Source organism: Hypanus sabinus, chromosome 2 (assembly GCF_030144855.1).
Source record: "Hypanus sabinus isolate sHypSab1 chromosome 2, sHypSab1.hap1, whole genome shotgun sequence".
NCBI lineage: Eukaryota > Metazoa > Chordata > Chondrichthyes > Myliobatiformes > Dasyatidae > Hypanus > Hypanus sabinus.
Window position 1 is genome coordinate 143031358 of NC_082707.1, and position 15304 is coordinate 143046661.

The window sequence follows — 15304 nt, forward strand, 5'->3', positions numbered from 1 at the left end:
ACCAAATTTCCCAACATACGTCAGTGATATTAAACCGGATTGTGATATAGGAATTTGATCTTGCACAGAGGAAGAAGAATGATGTCAAACATTATGTTGGATTGGCTTTGATGCTGCTGGATTGGTTGATTTTCCAGATTATAGGATGTCATTTCAAGTTAATACCCCACAAAAGTTTAAGTGTACTGTTTTATAGATGCAACATAAATAAAACGTTCAGCGAACCCTGCAAGTTTCAGGGAAGCGTGTAAACGGAGAGCTGCCAAATTTAAAGGAACTTCGAACGAGATAAGTTTGAACAGAGTGGAGAAGCAACTCTGAAAGGGCGGCTGATTGACGGATGACGTCACTATCCCGGCTACGGGTCAGAACGTTGGGGATCACTTCCGGGAGTGTGCCGGAAGCCGGGAATTTGAATCTGAGCGCCATTAAGAGTAACAAAAGAGACGAGGGAAGGGTTGTTGTTGGCACCTTGAAGCGGTCGGTACAGGCGATGAGGAAGCCGGCTCGACGGTGAGTTGCCTACGCTGATTAAGCTGTAGGCAGCGGATATTTACGTACGAGTGTATGTGGATCGGAGTGATAAACGGGCATTAGAGCGGAGCCTGAGAGGCCCGGACGCCCATATGTGGGTGGGTCGGTGTGTGAGAGAGAAGAAAGGAGATGGGGGGAGAGAGTGGCGATGGATGGGGAAAGAGAGACGGAAGAATAGAGAGAGAGCGTGACGGATGGAAGGAGAAACAGGAGACCTGGTGGTCCCAGTTAGTGTAGGAATCCGTAGCCCTGAGAGTTCGGTGTAACATACGGCGTCCGGTATACTCAGGTCCCCGCACCCCAATCCCGGTGATGACGTGACGTCGGACCAGTTGTCAAACCTGTATTGCGATTCCTGTGATCATTTTCAAGATTTAAGAGGAACTGAAGCCTGCCTTCTATTTCAAAGCTAATGACGTGTCTAATTGTGTTCCTAGAGGCTGTTTAAAAGCTGCGTACCCATAATAAGGGGATTGATTCTTAAATCATAGGTGACAGTCCATTCTGCGGGCTCTTCATGAATAAATAATTTGTCTTTGTTGAATTTGTCATCGTGATTCTGGTTACATTTTTCTTCACCTTGTGGTATTTATCTCAGAATCAGTCACTATCCCACCATTGTTTGACTTTAAGGCATCTCTTCATTTGTAGATATGGAAACAATTACAGCACGGAAACTCACCCTAACTCATCCAGATTGACCCAATTACCTAACCGAGTTAGTCCCATTTGTCCGTGTTACACTCATAGTCGAAACCTTTACAACTCCTGTACCTGTCAAAAGTGTCATAATCGTATCTGCCTCTTCTGCTTCCTCTGACAGCACATTCCATATATCTTCACACTTTGTGCGGACAAAGTTTCCTCTTGGGCCCCTTTTAATTTTTTTCCTGTCAGTTTAAACGTACCCTCCAGTTTTGAACTTCCTTACTCTGGGGTAAAAACTGCTTATTCACCTTACCTATTCCGTTCATGATTTTATCAGTCCCTAAAACATCACCCTATGCCTCCTTATGTTTACTGTTCCAATTATTGACTGTTTACAAGTATCAAAATCCTGTAGGAAGTCAATTTACCTACGGGGTTGTGTCTTTTTTTAAGTTACATTTTGTTCTTTGGCTCTCAACATTCTCCCTGTGCCCCAGTAATAACCATTATTTAATTTTGGTGTAGATGGTTTTATATCAGCCGCTGAGATTTCTGAAGTTTCCACTTAAAGTATTTGATTTGCATGCAAGGTCAAGCTTTGTCTGGAAACAACATTTTGTACGTAGGTCTGTTTTCTAAAAGCTCAGAACTGCTAGTGCTATATTCTTGGGTAATTTGATTATCATAAAAAGATATCATTTATCATTACAGGTTTCTTCCTACCAGTTGCCAAACCTGTATTGCATTAAATGTTAAAATCTTCATTCATGATAGTAAAGGAATGTTGGCCCTTGCAACAGTTGTCTTGTACTCGTGTATGAAAGGCCTTTCCTCCACCCTGAAATTTTATTAAGATGATTTGTTTTTTTTTAACTTCCAGGAGCTGTTTGTGTTTTTTTAAAATACAGGTCGACATTCACTAATCCGACTACCTGTAATCCAGTTCCTTTGATAACCAGCACTGATTTCAAATTTTCCGTGCAACTGTAATTTCAAATTTCCCAGGCCATCATACCAATCTTCTGTGCATTGTTATGGTTGCAGTAGATTTGTTCACGTGTTGGCGAGCTCTTGTAAGCACAGACAAGCAATTCCTGCTTGTTTTCCTGCATTTATTAATATCATTTGTGTGAGGCTCAGCTGCACGTCTCACCTGCCAGCGGCAGGGGAGCTGGCGCCTGCTGGGTCGGTCTGTCTTCTCGCCCACCTGCTGGCAGTCGCGCACTGCCCTCTGGCATCGCCCGGCCAGCACTCCGTTCTCTTCTGCCTACGACCTCAGGTCAGACATGGTGACCCGCTGAATTTAAGCATATTTACTAAGTGGAGGAAAAGAAACTAATGAGGATTCCCTCAGTAACAGTGAGTGAAGAGGGAAGAGCCCAGCGCTGAATGCCTGGCCACCTGGCGGTCGCATGAAATGTGACGTATAGAAAACCTCCAATCTCCGACTTCTGCTAATGCTCATCCAGATGTGCTGCCACTATCAACAGGTTTTGAAGAAACTGTTGTGCCAGTTTCAGCACCAGTTCCTGATGTTTCATTCATTTTTCAAGATGAAGATGTTGATAATCCTGACAACCCCACACTTGCAGACTTTGCCTGAAGGTATATTAAACGTCTCACTTTAGAAGCGGAAATGCTCAACTGTTCTGTATAAGTTAATTCCTGTACATTTACCTCTACCCTTTTTTACCTGTGCCTGTACAGTATATTACTTTATTAAAATTTCATTTGCTACTCATTTAATATTTCTGTTTCATTCTTATCTAACTAGTATTGATTTACATGTTTTAAAGGTATGATGAGGCGGTTAGCTATTGCTTAATGTGATCCTTCTGTAATTCGGCATTTTCACTAATCCGGCAATCCTCAGGTCCCAGTGGTGCCGGATTATAGAAGGTCGACCTGTATTCCACTTTAAGTTGTGGTGTTAATTGACATAAATCAGAAAATGCGAGAAATTCTCAATAGGTCAGGCTGCATCTGTGGGAAGAGAAGCAATGTTTGGGGTTAAAAATCTTTTGTCAGATATTGGTTTGCCTTCCCACAGATAGGCTTAACCTGGTGATTATTTCTGATATTTTTTGCTTTTATTTTAGATTTCCATCATTTGCATTTTTTCTTGATATTTCATTCACTTGTGGGCTTTCTTGTTTTTTTTTTGAGATTTGTGTTCCTGAACTTGCTGTGTAATCTGTTTCTAAAGTCTATTTTCAAATGGTTCCATTTAATATCAGAGAATGTATACGTTATGCAACCTGAAATTCTTGAATTTTTATTGTGAAAATTGCTAGCATTCATAAATACAAAAGAGAAAGTGGTTTAAATTACTGGCTTGCTGAACTTATTTCAGTTTAGTACTAGAAATTAGTGGTGGGAGGCTGTCCACTACAGACGTCCAGTTTTAAAATTTCAGATATTGTCTCTAATCACCAGCCTTGCTAATCTTGTTGCGCATATCTTGCAGCTTGGGTTCTTTGTGCTTCAAAATCATGCACAAACTTTTGACGTAGTGAGGTAGATTTATTTTTGTTATTACTTTTCATTATTTTCTTGACTTGTTTATCGTGGTAATTTTCCATTTTGCTCCTCAAGAAGAACTAAGGCTTACTAGTCAATATTGGTTTAAAGAAAAAATTGATTATATTACATTATACATTATTACATTATATTACGTTCTTTCATCAATCTTTTTATAAAGAAGCAGTTGTTTTACTTAATAAGGTCAGCACATTCAGATGGTAAAATTTTTCAAAGTAGTATCAAGAAATTGCCAAAGCATTGATTGCAGTTTCTTTAAAAAAGTTTAACCCAAAAGCTGTAGTTAGTGACACAATCCTCAACTTGCCTATTACTTGTATGTTGTAATCACATTTTGAATTTCACCTTGTCTTTGCAATAACATTTTACACCATTACGTTCATTTTCTTGCTGGATTATGGTATTACCAGATGAACTGCAGGAAAAAAATCTAATCTTAATACTCCAGATTTTATTTTAACAGAATATTACATGGTGATTTAATGTTTATGATTTGTAGGTTTTCTAATGTCTATAAGGAGGATGCCTATTAAAGATAATGAGCAGAGAATTGTGTATTATCTTACTGTACTAGATGATTTTCTGTGGTTTTTATGGAGAGTACAAAACACCCAATATTTAGACAAGGATTGTTCAACTGCGTGAATAATTAGACCAAAGTAGTGGCATAATTCTTTTTTCACTTTAAAGATAAATGTTCTGTTCTTATTGTTAGTTACTTTGATTTTGTTATTGAGTTAATGGCGTAACCAGTTTTAGTGCAGGAAATGAGAAGATCATGTTGGCTGGTTTCCCTATGGGAGAGGCTGAAAAAGCTGTTTAGCTAAAGAACCACAGTTTCATCAGTAATATGAGGGATTAAATTTAGCAAGTTAGCTTACATTGGTAGTGTCCATCTTTAATAATAAATATTATAAATATTATGGGGCATTATAAAGTGTGGAAAAAAAAATAAAAAATTGAAACAAATTTTTATACTAGATGTTTGAAAGGAAAGCAGAATTGAAAATGTTTAATAAGGAACTTCGATCTTGGATTTAAATATTTGATTTGGTAATAATGTGCAGTGCTTCACTTGTATTGAATTACTTGAATGTTAGTTGCCTCTTGCATGATAAGCATTAAATAATCAAGACGTCTTTGGACTTTGGATTAAATTTGATCTGGAACATCACCAAGATTAGTGTGGAATTAATACACTTTGATAGGTAATATTATATTTCTTTGCCAGGCATAATGTTATTTATGCATGTATTTGCAAGAAGAAAGTTTGTGGACCCTTTGCAATTACCTGGTTTTCTGTATTAATTACTCATAAAATATGATCTAATTTTCATCGAAGGCACAATAATATGCAAACACAATCTGTGTAAACTAATAACACAGAAACAAATTGTATTTTCCATGTCTTTATTGAAGACATTGTTTAATCATTCACAGTCCAGGCTGGAAAAAATATGTGAACCCTAGTATTTAATAACTGGTGGAACCTCCTTTAGCAGCAATAACCTCCACCAAATGTTTCTTGTAGCTGCTGATCAGACTCACACAGCAGTGAGGAGGAATTTTAGATCATTCCTCCATTCAAAACTGATTCAGTTCACAATATTTTTGGGATACCTTGAATGAACAGCCCTCTTCAGGTCAAGCCACATCATCTCAATTGGGTTAATGCCTGGACTCTGACTTAGCCATCCGAAAACATGTTTTTAAAAAAAATTGTTGTTGATTTATTTTTGTGTTTTGGATCATTGTCGTATTGCATTATGCAACTTCTATTAAGCTTCAGGTGACAGATTGCTATCCTAACATTCCCTCAACGATTGCAAGCTGTCCAGGCCCTGAGGCTGCAAAGCAGCTTCAAATCGTGATGCTCCTTCCACTATACTTCATAGTTAAGATGAGGTATTGGTGTTGGTATGCAGTGCCCTTTTCCCTCCAAATGTAGCAGTGTGCATTTCTGCCAAAACTTTCAACTTTTGTCTCATTTGTACACAGAATATTGTCCCAGAAGCATTGTAGAACATCCAGATGGTCTTTTGCAAACTTGAGATATGCAGCAATGTTCTTTTAGTGAGCAGTGATTTCCTCTGTGGTGTCTCATGAATACCATTCTTATTCAGTGTTTTTCTTCTAGTGGACACATGAACAGATACTTTAGCAAGTTCTGGAGATACCTGCAGGTCTTTTGCTGTTATCTTTGGGTTCTTTCTCACATCCTTCAGGATTGCATGTGTTAACTATGAAGAATGCCCACTCCTAGGGAGAGTAGCAACAGTACTGAATTTCCTCCATATGTAGACAATTTCTCTTACTGTGGACTAATGAACACTCAGGTCTTTAGAAATGCTTTTGTAGTTTTTTCCTGCTTCATGCATCTCTACAGTTCTTGGGTCCTCTGAAAGTTGTTTTGATCAAGGCATAGTGTACATAAACAGATCTTTCTTGAGAAGAGCAGACTCTGTCATTAACCTGACTTGGTGTGTCTTTTTAATAGGGCAGCTCTACAATCCACACTTCCAATCTTGTCGCATTGATTGGAACACCTAACTCCAAAAAGCTTTTGTAAAGAGGTTCACATACTTTTTTGAACCCAGACTGTGATTGTTTAAATGGTCTACTCAATATCAACAAGAAGAAGTACAATTGTTTGGGTGGTATTAGGTTAGATATATTGTGTTTATCTATTATTATGAATTACATGAAGATTGGACCATATTTTGAGTAATTACTGCAGAAAACCAGGTAAATGCAAGGGGTTCACAATTATTTTTCTTGCAACTGTAATTATGCAATTATTGACAGATTCTGGCTTTGGAAAGTGGCACTCATGTGAAGTCCAAGTTTATTCTCAAGTTAGCTTGCACATTTCATCAAGCAAATGTCCATAAAATAAGACAAAATATTCAAATGAAATTATAGTGAATATAAAATGATAAATATTTTTTAGTTGGATATGGTCATAAATTGGATTCCCCATTTCTAAGGGAAAGGAAATCAATGCTAAATTGTGAGCAATTTTCTTTGACATAAAGGTGGTATCTGGCTGAATGTGCCATCAACAGGGAACACTTGAATGGTTGGCATCATAGCTTGCTCAAAGGAAGATGGTCATGGTATTCAGAGATCTATCATCTTAGCCATGGAATATCACTCTAGGAATTCCTTGGGAAAGGTTTCTTCATTGACCACCCCCACTCCACATGGCTGCTATAAGGTCAGAAGTTGCAATCTTTGTTGATGGTTGGCTGATGAATGTTCAGTTTGTTTTTTGCTCAGCGGTATTTGTGGCAAGGAATATTCATGTCATAAGCATGTCAGCTAGTGACTATCTTTAATAACAGTGTGTCTAACTACTGACAGTCTGTTTAATTGGCATCCCATACATCACCCTTGATGTTCATTGACTCCACTCCAGTATAGTGTGTACCTTTACAAAATGCACTATTGTTAATTGCTCAGAGTGCTCCAACAGTTCTTTTCAAACCAATGCCCTCTACTACCAAGTAGACATGGTAGGCTCCACCACCTGCAGGTTCCCCTCCAAGATGCGTACCATCCGTCCTTGGAAATGTATCATTGGTCCTTCATTCCATGGATGTGAATCATGAAATGACCTACCCAAAAGCATTGTGTGAGTTCCTTTATTACAAAGACTAAGTTGGCTGCTTGCCACCACCTTCCGGGGAAAATTAAGATTAAGTTTACCAGTGTTGCCAAGATTATGGAAATAGGAATTTGTTTTCATAAAATACTACTTCTGATCATTCTTCTGACTAGTATTGTGGATTTTTTTTGGTGATCTTTTAAACTTGCAGGGTATGGCAACTTGGCACAACTGTCCTTGATTTCCTTTGAAAAGATGGTAGTGAGCTGCTGTATCTCTTCATGGTGGCTCTGCAGTATTACTGAGGATCACATCTGCTGAATGATGAAGGACTGGTCTGAATTTTTCCTGTCAAGATGTTGTGAGAGTTGGAGGGAAGCCTCCAAGTGGTACTGCTGCCATGCACCCAAAGTCCTTGCCCTTTTCCGAATCAAAATCAGGTTTAATGTCACTGGCGTGTGTTGTGAAATTGGTTGATTTGCATCAGCAGTACATTTCAATACATAATAATAAAACTAAATTATAATAAATATATACATTAAAAAGTAGAGGAAAAGTAGTGAGGGCATGTTCATGGTTTCATTGTCCATTCAGAAATCTGAAGGCAGGGGGAAGAAGTTGTTCCTAAAATGTTGAGTGTGTGTTGTCAGGCTCCTGTCGCCCACCTCTTTGATGATAGCAATGTAAAGGAGACATCTAGTGATGCATGCCGCCATTTTGAGGCTTTGCCTTTTGAACGTGTCTTGGATGCCGAGGAGGCCAGTGTCCACAAGGGAACTGGCTGAGCTTTCTCCAATCCTGTGCAACCAGGTGGTGTTGCAACCAGTTAAAGTGCTCTCCATGATACAGCTGTAGAAATTCGCAAGTGTCTTTGGTGACATATCAATTCTCAAACTCCGAATGAAATATAGATGCCATCATGCCTTATTTGTAATTGCATCAATATATTGGGTCCAGGACAGATACTCAGATGTTGATGGTCAGGAACTTGAAACCGCTCACCCTTTCTATTGCTGATCCTTCAATGAGGATTCTTGTGTGTTCCCAACTTGCTCCTCCTGAAGTCCACAGTCAATTCCTTAGTCTTACTGACATTACTCCATGTGTAATCTATTGCTGCTGGTTCATTTCCAAAATGTTACATTTCATAACAATTGTAACAGCTCTGTAGTTGTAGTGAAAAGATTGCTCATTTGCAGAGCAATAAAGTGGGCTGCTTTGTTCCAGATATTTTCAAACTCATTGAAAATTGTTTATTTTTTCTGTGAAGTACTGTGATATTTCATCATACTGCTGAATTGATAGGCAGTGGAAAGGTGCTGAGATGTTTCAGAGGGTTTGCCACTGCCTGTCTGGCCTGGATGTTTTATAGCCAGAAGATGTAAGAAGATTGAGTTGAGATTGAATGACATGTGTAAGTGATTGATGCTCTGCTTGGGTAAAGAAGGGATTTATAATTTGTCATCAATAGTAATTTAAATGAAGATACAGTATATGTCTAACTTGGAACAATTTAAACACCCCATGATTACATTGTTACTGTCTACAGGTTGGGCTTGCATCTGGGTTCTTCGACTGTTGCTAAAGAGTTAGGGAATTAATTTGGAGTTGCTAGATCAATCTTGGCTTCATGTTGGCCCAGTAGCGTAGTGGTTAGCACAACGCTTTATGGTATAAGTGACACGGGTTCAATTCCTGCTGCTGCCTGTAAAGGATATGTATGTTCTCCCTGTAACCGCATGGGTTTCCTTCTGGTACTCCTGTTTCTCCCCAGAGTCCAAAGACCTAGAGGTCATTATAAATTGTCCCATGGATTAAATCTGGATTGCTGGGTGGCATGGCTCACAGGGCTGGTAGGACCTGTTCCACACTGTATCTCAATAAATAAATAACGTCCAGCAGTAACCTGTTGATGCAATGTGCTAACACTGCTGCCTCGTTTTGAAGCTTCAGTTGTACCCATGTTCTCTTTAACCCTTTGATGCTGTAGCCCAAAAATTCCTGTATCAATAAATGGAACAATGCATATCTCACATAGGACAAATAGAAAGACATGAACTAAATAAATTTGTATTAAAATAAGCAGAAACAGACCTTTGAAACTCCCAGGAGGAACCTTATGTGAGGGATGAACTTTTCAAGTAACTTTGTTACAATTGGATCAATAGAATAGTGCTATTTTCAAGGTCTTTTTTTTAAAGAGAAACCGGGTCTGCTTTAAATAGCTAGCAATTGCTCGTGTGTAAATATAAATAAATGGTTTACTGTATATTGCATATTAGCTGTTAAATTTGATGTCTGGTTCAGCTATTAGACAACTAGTTTTGTTGCTTTAATTGTAGACACAGTCCCATTTTTAAGAAAGGGAAAAATGTGCCTTTTGAAGTATTTTAAGACTTATTTTATTTTGGCAATTAGCAACATAGCACAGACTGATTATTAAATAATTTCACAAAGGAGACACAACAATAAAATAAAATTCTTACAATTAGAAAGATGTCCTTGAATATATTGCAGGATCTTATCAATCAATAATTATATTGATCTTTTCCTGCTGGCTTTGAGCATGGGTTGAGGTAACTATGGATAGGAAAATCCGTTTATAAGATAGAGCAACTTACAAAACACAACCAAAGTAGTCCAAATTGCAAATTGAAAAATTGCAGTAAAGTATCTAGATTGGTTCATCAATTTGCTCTTTGTCCTTTCTTTGTATAGCTGAACATATTTTAATTATTATACTTTGACTAACTGAAATTGAGCTCTGGTATTGATGTACAGTGCCTTGTAAAAGTATTCAATCCCCACAACTATTTTCACACTTTACTCTCTCGTTAAATCCCATCGTGAAAATGTGCCTAGGTCTGGCCACACCTCTAAACTTAGCCACTGGTGAAGAATGACACTTGCAGGAGAGGCTACTGAGATGCCAGCAGTCACCCTGAATGAGCTGCAGAATTCAGTAGCTACAACTGGGGATGAAGTTCATGGCTCCACAATCTCTTAAAGCTTTGCACAAAAAGATATTTATGGAAGAGTAGCAAGGAAGAAACCCTGGCTTTTCTTTTTAAAAAAAAGCATATCCTTGCTCATAAAAACTTTAAAGCATCACTTAGAAGATTGCTGTAAAGATGTGGAAGAATGTCTTGTGGTGGCATGAGACTAAAGTGGAATTTTTTGGCCTTAACACTAAGCTGTACGTGTGGCGCTTCAGCCAGTAACACCATCCCTGCTGTAAAGTCTGATGGAGGTAGCATCATGCTATGGGGCTGCTTTTGAACGGGGGGGGGGGGGGGGGGGCTTGGAAATCTGGTCAGGATTGATGGAAAGATGAATGCTGCTAAATATAGAGAGATACTGCATTAAAAACATGCTAGCCTCTGCCAGAGAGCTTAAACTGGAGAGGAAGTTCATCTTTCGATAGGATGATGACCTAAAGCACACTGCCAGAGCAACCATAGAGTGCCTTCAAATGAAGAAAACTGATGTCCTTGACTGGCCAATCAGAGTCTTGACCTTAACCCAAATGGTTTTCAAGATTTCTCTCCACCGCCACTCTCCAACTAACCTGAAAATTGGCCCAGCTTGAACAATTTTGCAAGGAGGAATGGGCAAATCTTGCTCCATGAAGATGTGCAGAGACTTATCCAAAAAGACTGTAATAGCCGCAAGAAGTAGTTCAACTGAGTACTGAACAGAGGGAGATGAATACTTTGAACTGCTGACATTACAATTTAGTTTTTCAAGCTTTACAGTTTTCCTGGGTGTTTTTTTTTTGGGCTCTGCTGTGAAGAAAGGAGTATGTGACTCACAATTTTAAAAAATCTCAGTTGAATTGATCAAAATCCCCGTTGTATTACACATTTATGTGAACGGAGGGTTGAATACTTTTACAAGGCACCGCAAATAAGGAAGAGAATTCTGCTCCCTGCCAATCTATTGAGGACTTACTGAATTAGATTCAATATTGATTGATATTTTTTGAACTCGGGTATTTACATTACTGCACAACCTTTGATATACTGAAGTAAAAATCCCAGTGCACTTCAAGGAAGTTAGTTATCATATCAAAATTTTATGTTGTGCCATTTTGAAACCAAATGACTAAAAACTTAGACAAAGAGGAGGCTTGTAATGGATCAGTAAGAATTTAAATGGGAATCTAATATATCCAACTTGGAATCAGAGTAGATGAGGTCTATGCTGGTGTTTATATCCTGCACAAATCTTACAATTCTCATCATTCTTCATCTAACCCGATTAGAACAACTATCATAAGATACAGGAGCAGAATTAGCCCATTTGGCCTATAGAGTCTGTTCTGCCATTTCATCATGACTGATCCAGTTTTCCTCTCTGCCCCAATCTGCCTTCTCACCATATCCCTCCATGCCCAATCAAGAATCTATCAACCTCTGCTTTAAGTGTACATAAAGACTTGGTGTCCACAGCTGCCTGTGGTGAAGAATTCCACAGATTTACCACTCTCTGGCTAAAGGAATTCCTCATCTCTTTTCTAAAAGGATGCTCCTCTATTCTGTGGCTCTGTCCTCTAATCTTAGATGCTCCCACCTTGGGAACATCCTGTCAACATCCACTTTATCAAGGCTTTTCACCATTTGATGAGTTTCAATGAGGTCACCCCTCATTCTTCTGAATTCCAGCGAATACAGGCCCAGAGCCATCAAATGCTCTTCATATGACAAGCCATTTGATCCTCCAGTCATTTTCATGAACCTTTGAACCCTCTCTAGTTTCAGCACAACCTTTCTAATGTAAGGGACCCAAAACTGCTCACAATACTGCAAATGAGGTTTCACCAGTGCTTTACAAAGCTTCAATATTACATCCTTGCTTCTATATTCTAGTCTTCTTGCAATTACTGCTAACGTTGCATTTGCCTTCCTCACCACAGATTCAACCTGCAAATTAATGTTTCGGAAATCTTGCACAAGGACTCCCAAGTACCTTTGCACCTCAGTTTTTTGTATTTCTCTCCATTTAGAAAATAGTCTACACTTTTCTTTCTTCTACCAAAGTTCATGACTATATACTTCCTGACACTTCCACCTGCCGTTTCTTTGCCTGTTCTCCTAATATGTCAAGACCTTCTGTAGCCTCCCCTCCACCCATCTTCATATCATCTGCAAACTTTTCAATAAAGCCATCAATTCCATTGTCCAAATCATTAAAATATAATGTAAAAAGAATCTGACCCAACACAGATTGCTGTGGAACATCACAGGCTCCCTTTATTCCCATTTCTTGACTCCTGTCAATCAGCAACTGCTTTATCAATGCTAGAATCTTTCCTGTGTACCATGGGCTCATAGCTTGTTAAACAACATTGTGTGTGGGGTCTTGTCAAAGGCCTTCTGAAAACCGAAGTACACAACATCAAGCGATTCTTCTTTATCTATCCTGCTTGTTATTTTTTCAAAGAATTCCACCAGATTTGTCAGGCAGGATTTGCTCTTGAGGAAACCATGCTAACTGTGGCCTATTTTATCATGTGCCACCAGGTATCCTGAGACCCCACCCTTAATAATCCATTCCAGCATCTTCCCAACCACTGAGATCAGGCAAACTTGCCTATAGTTTCCTTTCTTCTACCTCTCTCCCTTCTTGAAGAGTGGAGCGACATTTGCAATTTTCCAGTCTTCCAGAACCATTCCAGAATCTAGTGTTTCTTGAAAGGTCATTACTAATGCCTCCACAATCCTTCAGCTACATCTTTCAGAACTCTGGGGTGTACATTGTCTAGGCCAGGTGACTTATATCTATCTTAAATTCTTTCAGTTTCCCAAGAACCTTTTCTCTAGTTATGGTAACCTGATGCACTTCATGCACCCAACACCTGGAACTTCTACCAGACTGCTCATGTCTTCCACAGTGAAGGCTGATGCAAAATACTATTCAGTTTGTCTGCCATTTTGTTGTCACCCATTACTACCTCTCCAGCATTATTTTCCAGCAGACTGATATGCACCCTTGCCTCTCTTTTACACTTTATGTATTTGAAGGAACTTGGTATCCTATTTAATATTATTGGCTGGCTTTCTTTTGTTTTCCATCTTTACTTGATGACTTTTTAGTTGCCTTCTGTTGGTTTTAAAATCTTCCCAATCCTCTAACATTTCTCTAAATGTTATTTGCCCTCTCTGTGGCTTATGTGCTGGTTATGACTTTTCTTGTTAGCCATGGCTGTGTCATTCTACTTTATCATTCTTTTTTATGTCCCTCTCTCCTTAGAGGTTTTTATTCAGGTAGGTGTATAACCTTTTTTTTGTGTTGATCCATAATTATTTATATCTTTCTTTTATCTAGGAAGTTTTCTAAATCCAGAACTACATTTAACTATGTCGCAAAGGCAGAACAGCAGCAGCAGCTGATACAAAATCCTCGTGAGTATTGCTGATATTGAACCTGCTATCTTCATTTTGTATTTCTATCTCAAAATTGACAGATAGTATTGGAAATCGTCAAATGGTTGGAGCAATATTTTTAAGCCTTGAGGTTCTTAAGTGGCCTTTATAGAGGAGGAATTTTTCACAAATGTACTTCCAATGATCTTCTATTTAGATTAAGCTATGATAACTTGGTTTAGTTACTAGTAATACAAAGCTGAGTGAGAAACTTAAGTTTCAGTCCTCAGGTGCTGCAGAGTTAAGTTAAGTGAGTGAACAAAGATCTAGCGGTGAGAATATGCTGTGGCAAACTCTGGAGAGTATTTTATGTTGGCATTGAAAATGAAGCACAAAATCTAAATGACAGGAATTCAAAATCTGAGACGGATAGGGTGTCCTGGATGATTGCTTTCCAAAAGATTTTTATGCAGGTATAGCAAGTAATTAGGAAATGTATTAAATGTACCCGTGGAATTTAATACAAAAGTTGGAGGGTTATCTTTCAGTTACAGTGGATTCCATTTAATTATGCCATCAGTTAATCGGGGTAGCCACTTATTTGGAACAACTCCTAAAGAACAAAATCAAATCAAGAAAATAGCCAGGATTCTCTTCATTTGTTTGGGACACTGTGCCGCTTAATTGGGACAGGAGTCTGTTGCTAAATGATTTCTAACCTGTGTCAGTCATGGACACTTGTGAGGCTGAGACACTACAACGTGCTTAGAGCAAGTAGTTTTTAAATAGTATCAGTTTCATGTGTTCAAAAAGTAGTGATTTTTGTCACTGATAATTCGTGAGAAATAGTAAAAAAATTCAGAACTGCTTTGCTCACTGAGGTTTCAGGTATTCAGTCTTGGAAATGTCACAACTGGCTGAGAGTGAAAAATTCAGTACTTCGAGTTAGGTAATATAATGAAATTGTAGGCATTGACAATCACCTTGAGTGCTATAATGAAAATGAAGATTTGGAGGATGCAATCTTCAAAAGGATTGTATGAAGGCAGTCCATTATCTGCACTGATTTTGTTAATTTACAGTCAATCAAAAGAACATGGCAGTGACACTGGATGAATTTCTCCATCTAGAACTACTAAGACACTGTTTTATAGCACTATAGTAGTATTGATAAGTGTTCCAATTTGTTTTGGATTTCATTTAAATACATAATTTAAATAGGGTACTTGGAAGTGTGGAGGAGCAGAGGGATCTGGGGGAAGTTGCCTGGTTTAGAGAGTATGCATTATGATCAGAGATTAAGGGAGCTAGGGCTTTTCTCTTTGGAGAGAAGGAGGATGAGAGGAGACATGATAGAGGTATACAAGATATTAAGAGGAATAGATAGAGTGGACAGCCAGTGCCTCTTCCCCAGGGCACCACTGCTCAATACAAGAGGACGTGGCTTTAAGGTAAGGGGTGAAAAGTTCAACGAGGATATTAGAGGAAGGTTTTTTACTCAGAGTGGTTGGTGTGTGGAATGCACTGCCTGCATCAGTGGTGGAGGCAGATACACTAGTGAAATTTAAGAGACTACTAGACAGGTATATGGAGGAATTTAAGGTGGAGG

At 38.6% G+C, this 15304-nt stretch overlaps 1 protein-coding gene across 1 annotated transcript in view; it reads left to right on the forward strand.

Moving 5' to 3' along the window:
- The first annotated feature begins 340 nt into the window (after positions 1-340).
- The window catches only part of g2e3 (G2/M-phase specific E3 ubiquitin protein ligase), a 69578-nt gene continuing 54614 nt past the window's right edge, over positions 341-15304 (forward strand). Inside the window, exons 1-2 of the mRNA XM_059956101.1 lie at positions 341-513; positions 13658-13734. Of these exons, the coding sequence (XP_059812084.1) occupies positions 341-513; positions 13658-13734 (250 nt within the window). The remainder of the gene's footprint in view (positions 514-13657; positions 13735-15304) is intronic.